The sequence below is a fragment of the Muntiacus reevesi genome, chromosome 3, assembly GCF_963930625.1.
Source record: "Muntiacus reevesi chromosome 3, mMunRee1.1, whole genome shotgun sequence".
NCBI classification, from domain to species: domain Eukaryota; kingdom Metazoa; phylum Chordata; class Mammalia; order Artiodactyla; family Cervidae; genus Muntiacus; species Muntiacus reevesi.
Window position 1 is genome coordinate 30800341 of NC_089251.1, and position 13708 is coordinate 30814048.

The window sequence follows — 13708 nt, forward strand, 5'->3', positions numbered from 1 at the left end:
GGGAATCTTCCCGACCGAGGGAACGAACCCGGGTCTCCCGCATTGCAGGCAGACACTTTATGCTCTGAGCCACCAGGGAAGCCCAATTAATAAATGGGCAAAGGCTCTGGATAGAAATTTCTCTAAAGAAAACATACAAATGACCAGTAAGCACTGGAAAAACATACTCAGTATTATTAGCCATCAGAAAAACACAAATCCAAACCACAATACAAATACCACTTTACATTGCTAGGGTGGCTACAGTCAAAAAGACATATAGCAGCAAGTGTTGGTAAGGATGAGAGAAGTTGGAACCCTCAAACAGTGATGGTGACAGTGAAAAATTGTGCATCCACTTTGGAAAACAGTCTAGTAGTTTCTCATATAGCCCAGCAAGTCCACTTGTAGGTATATAACAAAGAGAATTGAAAACTTACACAGAAATGTTCATAATAGCATTATTCATAAATAATGGTAAGTGGAAGCAAATTGTATATCTATCAGCTGATCAACGGGTGAATAAAATAAGGTATACCTATACATTGGAATATTATTTAGCAGTAAAAAGAGTGAAGTACTGACAAATGCTTCAACATCGATGAATCTTGAAAACATTATGCTAAGCAAAAGAAGCCAGTCACAAAGGACTACTTATTATATGATTCCATTTATATAAAATGTCCAAACTAGGCAAATCTGTAGAAATAGAAAGTAGATTGGTGGTTGTCTTTGGCTTGGGAATGTTGGGAAATGGGGAGTAATTGCTGAAGGGTGTGGGATTTCTTTTGGAGGTGATGAAGTGTTTTAAAATTTATTGTAATGGTGGTTACACAACTCTGTGAATGTACTAAAAACCATTGAATCGTATGTTTTAAATGCCTGAGTAGTGTGTTGGGTGAATCATAGCATAATAAAGACATATTATAAATACTAAATGAGATAATGTTTTACACCCATTAGGTTCCCAAAAGTTAAAAACTGTGTTGGTATCAAGTATCAACATAAAGAAAAACGATAACACTTGTATGTTACTGGTAGTACAGCCTCTTTGGAGAGTAATTTGTCAAACTTAGGTAATGTTGAAAATATACAGGACCTGCGATCCAGCAATTTCACTTCTAGTATTTACCCTAAAGAAGCTGTCACAAATATGCCAAAGAGAAAATACGGAAAATAGTTTATTACAGCACTGTTCATAGTAGTCAAAAGGCCTGACAGTAGGGGACAAGGAAGTCAACTGTGGGTTATTCATGCAGCAGTTCAAATGAATATATCAAATTTATAAGTATCAGTATAGTTAAATCTCAAACATAATATTGAGTGGAAAAATAAGTTGAAAAAGTCTGTATGTTTTTATGTAAACTTTAGACACAGAACAGTACTGCATTTGTAAGATCATATATATGTAGTTGAAATATGCTAACATGCTTAGAAATAGTTGTACTACCTTCAGAACAGGTTACTTCTGGAAAGGGACAGAGGTGGAAAGGTGGTAGAGCTATAGTTCTGTTTGTAGCATTTTATTTATTTAAAAAAGAAAGACCTGAAGCAGATAACGTTTACATCTGTGAAAAATGAATGATGGCTGTGTGCATGTAGCTATGTCACTTTATGTATTTTTTGTAGTATTTGAAATATTTCATATTTTAAAGTGAAAAATATGAATCTCTGTATTCAGTAATACCATATTTGGTTTTTTTGTCAGCTAACCAGTCGGACAGATTGGAAACCTTTATATAAGTATTATTGCTACTTTAAGACAATGGTTGGACTTTTCAACATTTCCCCACAAAAGAATTGCAAATTATTTAGCAGCTGTTGTTTTATCAATCAGATCATCATGACATGAAGGTGAAAGTTCATGAAGGCTCACAAGAGTCATATCTTAACTCTCTCTTCAATGGCAATTGATTAGCTCAGAAAAGGAAAAAGAAAAATATAGGAATAATTATTCATTTACAATTTGCCCATTTTTTAAAAAACTTTTGGTGTAGACTTTTTAAAAAAAGGTTATGTATTTATACCATTTTTTTCCATTTGTTGGAACACTGTACTTGTTAGAAAATTCAAATTTTCTAACAGAAAATTCAAATCTTCCTGCTGCCACTTACTAGTTGTAAGATTACTTCACCTTTGTGAACCTCCATTTTATCATCTACAAAATGAATATAATTACAATTAAATGTGAAAGTGCCTAGATAATGAGTAAATGTTATTTGAATCTGAAACTAGATGAATTTTTGTCTTCATAAACTTGACATTGTGGAAATGAGCTCCTTTCAGATGTGTGACTTTTTGTTTCTTTGTTACAGAGAAATCAACAACTGATGATGAAGTACAGAAGTCAGACATCTCATCCAGCAGTCAAGGAGTGATAGAAAAGGAATCCCTGGGGCCTCTTCTTTTAGAGGTGGGTATTCTCATTGACTCAGAAAGTGATCAAATCCTTGTTCTAGCCAATCTGATTTTTTTCTTTATCTCCTTACATTTTACATCCAGTTAATAAATTATAAAACAAAGTAAAATTGTAAATAACTTTTAATGATTATTTTATCTCAGAAACTATTTTGACAGTTGTTATTATTTCATAATCAAATGCGAGGAATGGACGTGAGAAATTTTCATAAAGACATTCTAATGGTCACATGGAAAACTAAAGAAAACTGTCTGGCCTTGCTCTTTCTTTATGGTAGTTAGGACTAGTTGAGAAAATGAAACTTTTGGAATTATTTAGCTAGCTAGTGCTAATTCTACTGTGCTGTGTGCTTAGTTGCTCAGTTGTGTCCAACTCTTTGCAACTCCATGGACTGTTGCCCGCCAGGCTTCTCTGTCCATGGGGATTCTCCAGGCAAGAATACTGGAGTGGGTTGCCATGCCCTCTTCCAGGGGATCTTCCCAACCCAGGAATCGAACCCAGGTCTGCCAGATTGCAGGCAGATTCTTTACCGCCTAAGGCACCAGGGAAGTCCAGTACTGCTGTAGGATTTTACTTCTGAGTAAGGGATGCCTCACTTTGTTACAGTAGGTGTTTTCTGACTAAGAATTTTTAACTATTTATGTGACCATTATAAGGGAACTTACTATTTTAACAACTCTGTCACACTTTTAAAAATGAAGAACTTTTAATCTTGAATTACTTTGTAGTTACTGTGTAATTTTCACCTGTTTTTTCTTTTCTAATCTTTATTCCCTCTGTTCTCAACACAGATGTTTTGTTTCCAAGCAGGTTCATCACCTTAAGTGCTCCCTACCATGCATGAATGTTTAAAAACATACATATGTGTGTATATATACACTTATTTCCCACAAATTAGGCTTTTCTATCTCTTGGCCTAATTTTATTTTATATATATATATATTTATTATATACACACATGTACATAGCTATAAATATGTGTATTTAAATCATACATGTATTTATATATATATATATATATATATATATATATATAAATAAAATAAATTCTTCTTTCCTGTCCCACCTCAAGGTCCTTCTTTCTGGTGAAGTCTTGCTAACACTCAGACTTGTATAGGTCTCTTGATTTTCTAACTCCTTTATACATTTTTTCCTATTACCCAAACTAATCCTCTGTTTTTGTATTAAATAGAATTCGCTCTACCAACAATACTAATTTGAGCATATTCTCAGCATTCCCTCTTTTGTCAAACTTCTTCATAATCCTCTTTTTATAAAACTATCTTTCTTCTCTCTGGCTGCTCGTTAGCCTTATTTTCTCAGGTTTCTCTTGTAGTTCAGTTCAGTTCAGTCACTCAGTCATGTCTGACTATTTGAGACCCCATGGACTGCAGCATGCCAGGCTTCCCTGTCCATTACCAACTGCCAGAGCTTGCTCAAACTCATGTCCATTGAGTCAGTGATGCCATCCAACCATCTCGTCCTCTGTTGTCCCATTCTTCTCCTGCCTTCAGTCTTTCCCAGCATCAGGGTCTTTTCTTATGAGTCAGTTTGTCACATCAGGTGGCCAAAGTATTGGAGCTTCAGCTTCAGCATCAGTCCTTCCAACGAATACTCAGGACTGATTTCCTTTAGGATTGGCTGGTTTGATCTCTTTGTAGTCCAAGGGACTCTCAAGAGTCTTCTCCAACATCATTGTTCAAAAGCTAAGTTTTCTTTATGGTCCAACTCTCACATCCATGCATGACTACTGGAAAAACCATAGCTTTGACTCTCTTTCTTTATCTGCCTCTTCAGTGTTAGCTTCCCCCAGGTTCTTTTGGCTCCTTTCCTTTTGTTTTTTGTTCTGTGCACATTTCCTGGACCGTTTTATCAACATCTATATCTTTGTTTATATGATGTTTTCATATGTGTGTGTGTCTGTTAAAATACCAATGAGGGCTCTCTGATTTGAAACAGCAGACATCAATTCTGACTAAGTTAAGCAAATGTGGGCTCTCATAGTTCAGCTTATAAAGAATCTGCCTGCAATGTGGGAGACCTTGGGTTCAGTCCCTAGGTTGGGAATATCCCCTTGAGAAGGGAAAGGCTACCCACTCCAGTATTCTTGCCTGGAGAATTCCAAGGACTGTATAGTCCATGGGGTTGCAAAGAGTCCAACACAACTAAGCAACTTTCACTTTCACTTAACCAAATAGGAATTCATTGGGATGCTATTTCGATACATAAAACCATGCTTAGAAATAAGGTGAAATCAAGGCATCTTGGTCTTCCTTGGTAGCTCAGTTGGTAAAGATTCCACATGCCATGCAAGAGACCCAGGTTCAATCCCTGGGTTGGGAAGATTACCCTGGGGAAGGAAATGGCATCCCACTCCAGTATTCTTGCCTGGAAAAATCCCGAGGTCAGAGGAGCCTGGTGAACTACAGTCTAATGGGTTCACAGAAGATTTGGACACAACCTAGCAGCTAAATTGTCAAGGCGTCTTAAGGAGGCAGAAAACAAAGTCTACTATACAAGTAGTCTCTTTGAAAGACCCCTCTGGACAGTGCCTTGCTGCCAGAATGAATGTGTTCCAGCCATGTACATTCTGATTGTAATTCTTCTCAAGGTTCACATTTAGGGAGGAAGTTTCCCAGTGGCCTGATTAAGAATCCCATGAGACTTTATTAAATGGGGAAGAAGTAACTCCTCAAAGGAAATCAGATATTCTCTGAAAGGGGAAAAGGTAATTATAGTTAAAAACAAATAAGCAAAAACCAAATGATACAATATGTACCTGTAAGTCACACAGGTATATTTTTATTAGCCCAGATCTCTCTTCACAGCTTCCCTTTCATTGTATCCTATTGCCTTTTCAGCATCTCCATCAGAAAGTTCCTCAGTCATTTCAAAATATAACATTCCTAAAGCTAAATTTATAATTGATCCCCTTATCTCCTATTTTTAAAAAAAAGTCAAAAAATTAAAAACTAGAACCCTGAAGTCACTAATGAAGGATCACCCCTTGTGCTTGTTTCCATGGCTGCTAGAGGTCCCCAGATGCTGTTTGTTCTGCATCTGTAGATTTCTCTTCTGTCACTTCCACTGCCGTTGCCTTGATCCAGGCTCACGTTTGACCTGGAGTATCCCAATAGCATTGCAGTTTGTTTGCCTACTTCCAGTCCACATGCCACACCCACTGCCAGAAAGATCTTTGTTAAAGTAGATCATGTCACTCTCCTGCTTAAAAACACTACTTTCAAAATAATCCCCATGACTTTTTTTGCGGGGTGGGGTGGGGGTAAATGGTGCCTTACTTTGAAGCTTTAAAAAAAAAATAACTTTTTATTGTTAAGTATAACAAATAGGACAAGTGTGTACAAGGTGATTTTTTTTTTTTTTAACCTCTGAGCTGTTTCCTCTGTTGGAATGTTCTTTCCACCCCTCGTCCCCCCGAGTTATTGCTCTGTGTCCTTCAGGCCTCGGCTCTGGTGTCATTGAGCCTCCTCCCAGGAAACTTTATCCACAACAGCCATTCCTTTGCCCATTTGGGATCTGTGTGTAACCTTTGTGAACACCTATTGTACTACACTGTGACTATGTGTACTTGTCTTTTTCCCTCAGAGACTATAAAATTGTTGAGAATGTGTGTTTTATTCCCAGAACTTTGTCCAGTGACTGACAGTGGTACTCAGGGAAGCTTGTGTAATCACTTAAAGCAAGGGCCCTGTGAGAAGCCCTGGCCAGTGCGAGCCCTGCGTTGAGACCCAGGGTGGTCCTCTTCAAAGGCTGATATCCTGGGAAGAGAGAAAAACTCTTCCAACTGATGATGCTGTTCTTAATGGAGTGGCCTTTGTTGTCATCTCATGTGTGTAGCTCAGTGAGCCCAGCTGTGAGAACTTGGAGAAATAGGAAGATTCCTTCCCAGCAGCACACTTGGAAATTAATTATATGCACAACACATGAGGGAAACTTGTAGAATAAGAACAAGTATTAGCAGGTTATATTAATTAGATACACTTTTAGAAATTAAAAATGTTTATATATTCATAGGAATAGTTTCAAAGGATTCCTTGAAATGTTACCAATCTCTTGGGAATAGGATTTTGGCAGATCTTATACTTAATTGTCATATTTTTAAAAATTTCAAGTACATATTTTATTTTAATTCAGAAAACAAAACAGAAAAAAATACACATATCCAGCTCAGGATAGGCTGTCTGCATCTCAGGAGAAGGTCAGCAGAACATCTCTGCAGCCATGGGGTAGCCTTTGTCGACCGGTTTTCCAAGCCAGTCTTTTCTGGGGAAGCTCAAAAGAAACATGATGCCCCAGACTTCTTAGAGGAAATGATGATTCCATGTAATCGAGGCCAAGCAGGAACCTGGTGAAAGTTCTGTATTCTCTGCAAGGCTGACCAACTGCATATTCCAGAGGCCAGCTACTAGAATAACTTCCCAGCTTGGCAGTGAGGTCAGGTGCAGTCAATGGGAGAGCCTGGAGAAGTCCCAGAAAGTGTGAAAACAGGAGCCTGCAGGGACTACAGACCTATTGCAAGGAAGGAGGGCTTTTAAGTCCTTTGGGTTTCACACATGTCTTAAAAATAATTGCACTGTGTAGTCCAGGTGAATCTCTCTGGACCTTGCTAGTGCTTGAGGTTTGTCTGCCACCACCCCTGTGCCCACAACTGGCCAGTCTTCAGAGTGGGCAGAGATGACCCCAGGAATGGGTCTCAGTCTCTCCCAGCCCTGCTGCAGACAAAGGGTAATAACTTCCAGACCTAGAGACAGATATGGAGAGTGAAAAAAGCAAGGGAGAAGCTGACTGACTTTGAAGTTAGACAGGGTCGCTAGGGAGGCAGTGTCCTAGAAGGACACCCTGGAAGCTAGATAGAAAAATAAAAAGGTAGTGATTTGGAAGCTGGGTAGTATGCCCCTTGGAAGTGATTCACCTTGAAATAGCCAAGTTTTTTTTACTTGCCTGCTTTGTATATAAATCCTATTTCTTGCTCTGAGATACTTTGTTGTACTTGTGCATGTGTGTGTGCTCAGTCGTGTCCGATTCTTTGTGACCCCTTGTACCATAGGCCGCCAAGCTCCTCTCTTCATTGAATTTTTCAGGCAAGAATTCTGGAGTGGGTTGGCATTTCCTCCTCCAGAGGATCTTTCTTTGATCCCTTTGACCCAGGTATCAAACCTGCATCTTCTGCACTTCCCTCATTGGCAGGCAGGTTCTTTATCACTGTGCGTCCTGGGAAGCCCAAACTGTTTTTTATTAAACTCTTCTAAGAGACCAAAAAGGAAAAAAAAAAAGTTGAGTTGTATTTATACTGATTCAGTTAATAGCTTGAACATTTTAAAAAATCTTTTAGATCTTCTAAGAAAATGATATGTTTGTATTTCAGTTATCCCTGTTTTCACATTAACTTTTAAAAAAAAATACATATATTGATCACCTGTTGTGATCTATTCTCATCTTAATTTATAGATCTAATCTGTAGCTACTCTGACTTTTAGAAAACCATTGGATATGAGAGTGCCTTCTTGTGCTCATCTAAATCCAAAATAGATTAGTGAAAGGTTTGTCTAGTGTTGAGGTTTTAGATTATTAATCACATCCCTTTCCTCTTCACATTATGAACTAAGTGAAAAATAGTCACAACAGTCAGGTGGCGTAAAAATAGTTTTATTTCTTTTTGTTCTTGTTAAAGAAGATATTAGCAGTATTTTTCATGAGAACTATGCTGTTCTTCATTATTTTTTAAAATCTTGATTGAATGCTTTGGAATGCAGTGATTTTAAGATGTAGTTTCAAGTACAGTTTATTTGAATATTTGGCTTAAATAATCACCTGAAAATTCAAGACACCTCATAAAAATGAGGTAGAAACAAATGGAAAAATGTATCATTGGATGAGTTTCTGAGTCACGTTACTCATTTTGAAATTCTACCTACCAATTATGTAAGTTTTTCTTCAAAATTCATCTTTTTTTTTTGCCAAACTGTGCAGCTTGAGGCATCTTCATCGAGGCTTGAACCCAGGCCCCAGCAGTGAAAGTGCTGAGTCCTAACCACTGGACCAGCAAGGAATTCCTTAAATTCCATTTTTTTTTTTAATCTCAAATAGTGATTCTATTTGTAATAGAATTGTATTGTAATTGAATTGTATTGTAATCAGAAGGTGTTGCATTTTCCTTTTTTTAAAAATGGGTTTTTAAAGCCCACCAAACCTGGAAGACTTTTGAGCAGTGAAAATGTTTTGTTTCTAAATGTTTAAACTGAGAAGATAATTTTTATAAGTGATTTACATCATTTTCAGCAACAAAATGATAACTGTGGTAACATTTCAAAGCATCCATTTTCACATACTGTCTCTATAACGTGTCTTTTTGAAAGCAGTTTATTTTCATTGTTAAAATTTCATCTTCACCCTGAAGGAACAAAATTAAGTGTGTCTGTTATTTGGAAAATACCTGCTGGGTAGGGTATTATCATTAGCATGCATCATCATAGAAAAGGTCAGCAAACTTGGGACACTTACCTTTTTTTTTTTTTTCATTTATTTTTTTTAGTTGGAGGCTAATTACTTTACAATATTATAGTGGTTTTTGTCATACATTGACATGAATCAGCCATGGATTTACATGTATCCCCCATCCCGATCCCCCCTCCCACCTCCCTCTCTACCCTGAGTAGCTCATAACATTGTTAGACAGCTTTGTTAAGTGTTTTGCCACAAGTAACCAGCAAATCATGTGTAATACCAAGGGTGGTTACGTCTTGTTACAAAATTCTGTATATGTTCTGCTTTTTAAAGGACTTGTTTTTGTTACTTTTGTACATTCTATAACAAGTAAACTGCAAAACATGTTGCAATAAACAGAAGGATTATAAATAAGGTACCTCTGTCATCTTTTCCATTCTGGATCCTCTCTCAGATTCTGATATGGACTGAGTGAGGCACCAGGGTGTCAATATGTTAATAAAGCTTAATTTCCTCCTTATGTTTTAGATTTTACTATAAATAGAGATTCTGACTTTTTTGCCGCACCTCTGTGGATATTATGTTCTCCCTGGGGCATATACATCTTCTTTTGGAGCTCCTGGGCTCCATCTCCGTGCATAGAAGCCCTGTGTGACTTGGCTCCTGTCCACCTCTCCTGACTCACTGCCTGTCTTGTGCCATGTGCTCCAGCAGCTCCAGACTGCTTTTCTGTTCCATTATATGCCATGCTCTCTCCTCTGCCTAGAATGTTCTTCCCTCATTCCTCTTCCCCTCCTCCACTGTGCCTTTTATAACTCAGATCAGGGCCTGTAAGGAGCCTTTTTCTGCCTCCCACCTTGACCCCAAATAAGCATCCTTCTTTATACTCACAGAATAGTCTGTGTTTGTCTCTCATACTGCATTTCTCACTGGCATTTTATTAGGCTTATGTCTCTCCACTGTACCACAGGTTCCTTGAGGGTAGACACCAGGTCTTAACCCACAGTTTAGAGATGTTTATGACTGAATGGGTCAGTCACTTATTTCACATTACTGCCATAAAATTTCTTTCTAAGGAAGAAGTTTGGCATATTCATTCATGCCTACATGAAACATAAGTGTACAGTCTGTTTTTAAATCCTGTTCCCTCCACAGAGAACATGCAATATTAAATCTTCTATTCAGTACCCTTTTTTTTAACGTGACACATATTTCCAATCTCTTTTTCTTTTTTTCCAATCTCTTTTTCAATAGAAAAACATATTTGTGTATTTTTCTTCTCTCTTTTAACCTCATAACCTCTTCATCCTTTTTTTTTTTTTTTTTTCCTTTACAGGCTTTGGATGGATTTTTCTTTGTTGTGAACTGTGAAGGGAGGATTGTGTTTGTGTCAGAAAATGTGACCAGCTACTTGGGTTATAATCAGGAGGAATTAATGAATACCAGTGTCTACAGCATACTGCATGTGGGTGATCATGCAGAATTTGTGAAGAATCTGCTACCAAAATCACTAGGTAAAAGGAATGTGTTTTTTTTAAAGGAATATGAGCTCTCTGTCACTTCCCCTCAATAAAGTATAATTATTATTATGTTTATAATATATGGTATTATTCTATATCATACATATTTAAAATATTTTAAAATTTAATTTCAGCCTGAGATTAAATATGAAGAAGGAACATCATCAAATAGCTGATAGAGAACATTCCTTTTATCCTCTTCCTCTAGATTTTGCCATAATTCTGTGACAGAGTTAGGAAGCAGAACAGTTAGTCGTCTTGCTTCCGCTTGGAATTCCTTTTGTTTTGAATTTTAATTATGTCCAAGGAAGAGACAAATGTGTGTAATTTATCCTACCACCTTGCTCAGAGAAAAGAAAAAAGGAAGGAGGGTGGAAGGAATATGTTCATATTACATACTTATTAAAATGAACATTTTTTGATGTAAGTGGTTTCAACTCAGGAGTTCCAAGCATGGTTGGAGTTCCATACAATGGTTGGACGGGCAGTTTACTGCCAGAGGAGGCTAGCGAAAGGATAGATAGGGCTGACTTCCAGCCTGTGTTCTATTCACTAAGCCATATACCTGCTCCTTAACCTGTAGGCACTCCAGAAGTTGGGGGGAGAGTCTTGGCTAGAAATCCTGTATAAGTAAGTCAGACATGAATATAAAATGTTATCCATAGCTCTTTGTTTTCTATGTTGTTCACTTGATGAAATGAAAGTGTTATTTCTTCTTTGAAAAGATAATATGTGTTTACTGGCAGCCTGAAATGATTGTTACTATTAAAATCACTAGTTTGACACTTGAATTATCAAGGGGTCTTAATGTGGAGTGTGAGTGACTTGAGACATAATATAGTGGATTCCTTTATTTTAGAGATGAGGCAAAGATTAAGTTATTAACCCAAACCTCACAACTAGTTAGAAGAACCGAGACTTCTTACTCCAGTATAGGTTTGTTTCCGTGATTTCCTCTAACTGTTGTAGAGTGATGAGATCATAAAAGGAATGAGATTCAACAGCAAGGCTATGGTAAGAAAACTGTTGGGAATGGTGAGAGAACAGCCTGAAAAACCCTGTCTGTCACCATGGCTTGAATATAATATTGTAACTGGGAAGTAGTGACTCGCTACACAGGGATTCTCACTTGACATGTATAGATATCTGCTCTACAATGGAATTCAGTTTTCTTACACTGAATCCAGTAACATTTCTGTTTTAGCAATCATTTTAATGAAGTAAAATGATTATCTGCTATATTTACGGCATTGTAGCATGCAGATTGTGCAAATAAAATAAAGAGCAAGAAAAAATGATTTAAAAAACCAAGGTTGGTCTCTTGTCTAGTCTAAATTTTTTTTTTTTTGAGTGACAGGCTCATTTGAAAAACTTTGATTCCTCCAACCAGAAGGAGGAACATACAACATACTCTCAAGCCATCCCTTAAGCAGCCTTGCCTTCCAGGTTAAAATTCTTGCTTAGTAACAGACCTATGATTATCAATCCGTTTTTTTCCAATGCCAGGGTATAGCAGGAAGCAAGTGTAAAAGCTTATTAACTAACTGCTATAAAATTCTGAGCAAAAAATCAAGAAGCTATTAATTTTTAATTTTCTTTATCTGTTAACGAATTAGGGTATTTGTAAGGCCTTATCTTTGAGGGAGGAAATCCTATACAGTTTCTTGCAAATTTTACATTTCTCTAATTGGTAAAAGGATTAGATTTGCAAAGGAGAGTTAAGTCTCTTTTTGCCTCAGGATAGTGTTAGATCTGAAGGGATCTGTCTTTTAATCTGAGTATCTAATTAAGCAAATGAGTAAAGGTGTGTCATTTGTATCTTCAGAGTTTGTACCTTTTCCTCTCCTTCACAGGCATATAATCAATTTTTCTTTCACAGTGAATGGAGTTCCTTGGCCTCAAGAGGCAACACGCCGAAACAGTCATACCTTTAACTGCAGGATGTTAATTCACCGTCCAGATGAGCCTGGCCCCGAGAACCAGGAAGCTTGCCAGCGGTATGAAGTGATGCAGTGTTTCACTGTGTCACAGCCGAAATCGATTCAGGAGGATGGAGAAGGTAAAACAGAGGGTGGTTTTAAGGTGTTCGATCACTTTTCCTGTGGTTTTAGAAACAGAGAGGAAATTGATTATAAACTGCCTTCTTCAGATAATATTTTTGGTTATGATATTATATATCTTGGTGGCTCTTCAATTTGCTATATATTTCTTAATACTTAAGAAAAAAATTGTTAACACCTAGAACTACCCCCCTTTAAAATACCCCCAAATTCTCAGTTGTAGCTGACATTCCCACTAAAATGTCACATTCAAACCAACTTGCTGCCTAGAAATAAGAGCTGTAACTCACTGCTGCCAGTTGGAAATGTACCAGATGCAGCAGGCTGTTGAACAGCTCTGATTTTTAGAAAGTTTCAAGCTTAGCGTGTATGGAACACTGGAGAATAGAGCTAGCACTTTTGAGGCCATACAAGGTAATTTATAAGGCGAAAGCTTAGGAGCAGATGAAAACACAGCTGAAGCTCTAATGGGAACAGGCTATGAACATGGTATTAGTTAAATACATTTCAGTGGATGAGTTTTCCATGCATGCTTAAACTGAACTAAGTTAAGAATACCACAAATTGGTGGAGTAAAGAACAGGGAAGGAAGCTGTGGAGAAGTCAGTCAGATGCAAAAAGGCTTGTCTGTAGTGGGTGCTACCAGGGAAAGGGTACAGCAGTCAGCTGGGGACTTCTTACAGAATATACATGCAGGCCTGTCTTATATGATTCAAATTCATGTTTAGCTGTAGGATACTCTGTGCAGCCTCTCACAAAAATGGAAATGGGACATTCAAAAAAATTATAGGTCCTAGGAACATAAAAGTCTTCTGTCAAGGGCAAAATAATGCTTCTTCAGAAACAGTTAAGTGTTGTTTTTTTTTTCATATGATAGTTTGTAATCTGCTCAGTGGTTATAGGAATAATCTTTGTAGCCATTAATGAGTATAGGAAATTATGAACCTGTATTTTAAAAACCACTGTGTTGCTTGAATCTAGCCCAAACTACTTCTTCAGATTGTTATCCCCCAAGTACTTGAGATGCTTCGGTCTCCTCTAGTTTACGTAGGAGCATTCAGTGGGAAAGGATAATTGATTCCAACTAGACCTCTTTCTGGAGCTGCTAGTGTTTGCTTGCGAGCAATTTTAATTCTAATGTTATACTGTTAGATCAGAGGCACTCCAACATTGTGTCAGATCTTACAACATATATTGTTTTTATAAAAACTGTTAATGGCAGGTAATAGATGTGAACCACTTTCTGTCCTCTTTTCCTTCAATTT

At 37.3% G+C, this 13708-nt stretch overlaps 1 protein-coding gene across 7 annotated transcripts in view; it reads left to right on the forward strand.

Annotated features, from left to right (window-relative positions):
* NCOA1 (nuclear receptor coactivator 1) overlaps window positions 1-13708 on the forward strand; it is a 204355-nt gene that overhangs the window by 122508 nt on the left and 68139 nt on the right. For all 7 annotated transcript variants that reach the window (XM_065928668.1, XM_065928672.1, XM_065928670.1 and 4 more), the window contains 3 exons: window positions 2295-2392; window positions 10200-10377; window positions 12263-12442. In XM_065928668.1, the coding sequence (XP_065784740.1) occupies window positions 2295-2392; window positions 10200-10377; window positions 12263-12442 (456 nt within the window). The remainder of the gene's footprint in view (window positions 1-2294; window positions 2393-10199; window positions 10378-12262; window positions 12443-13708) is intronic.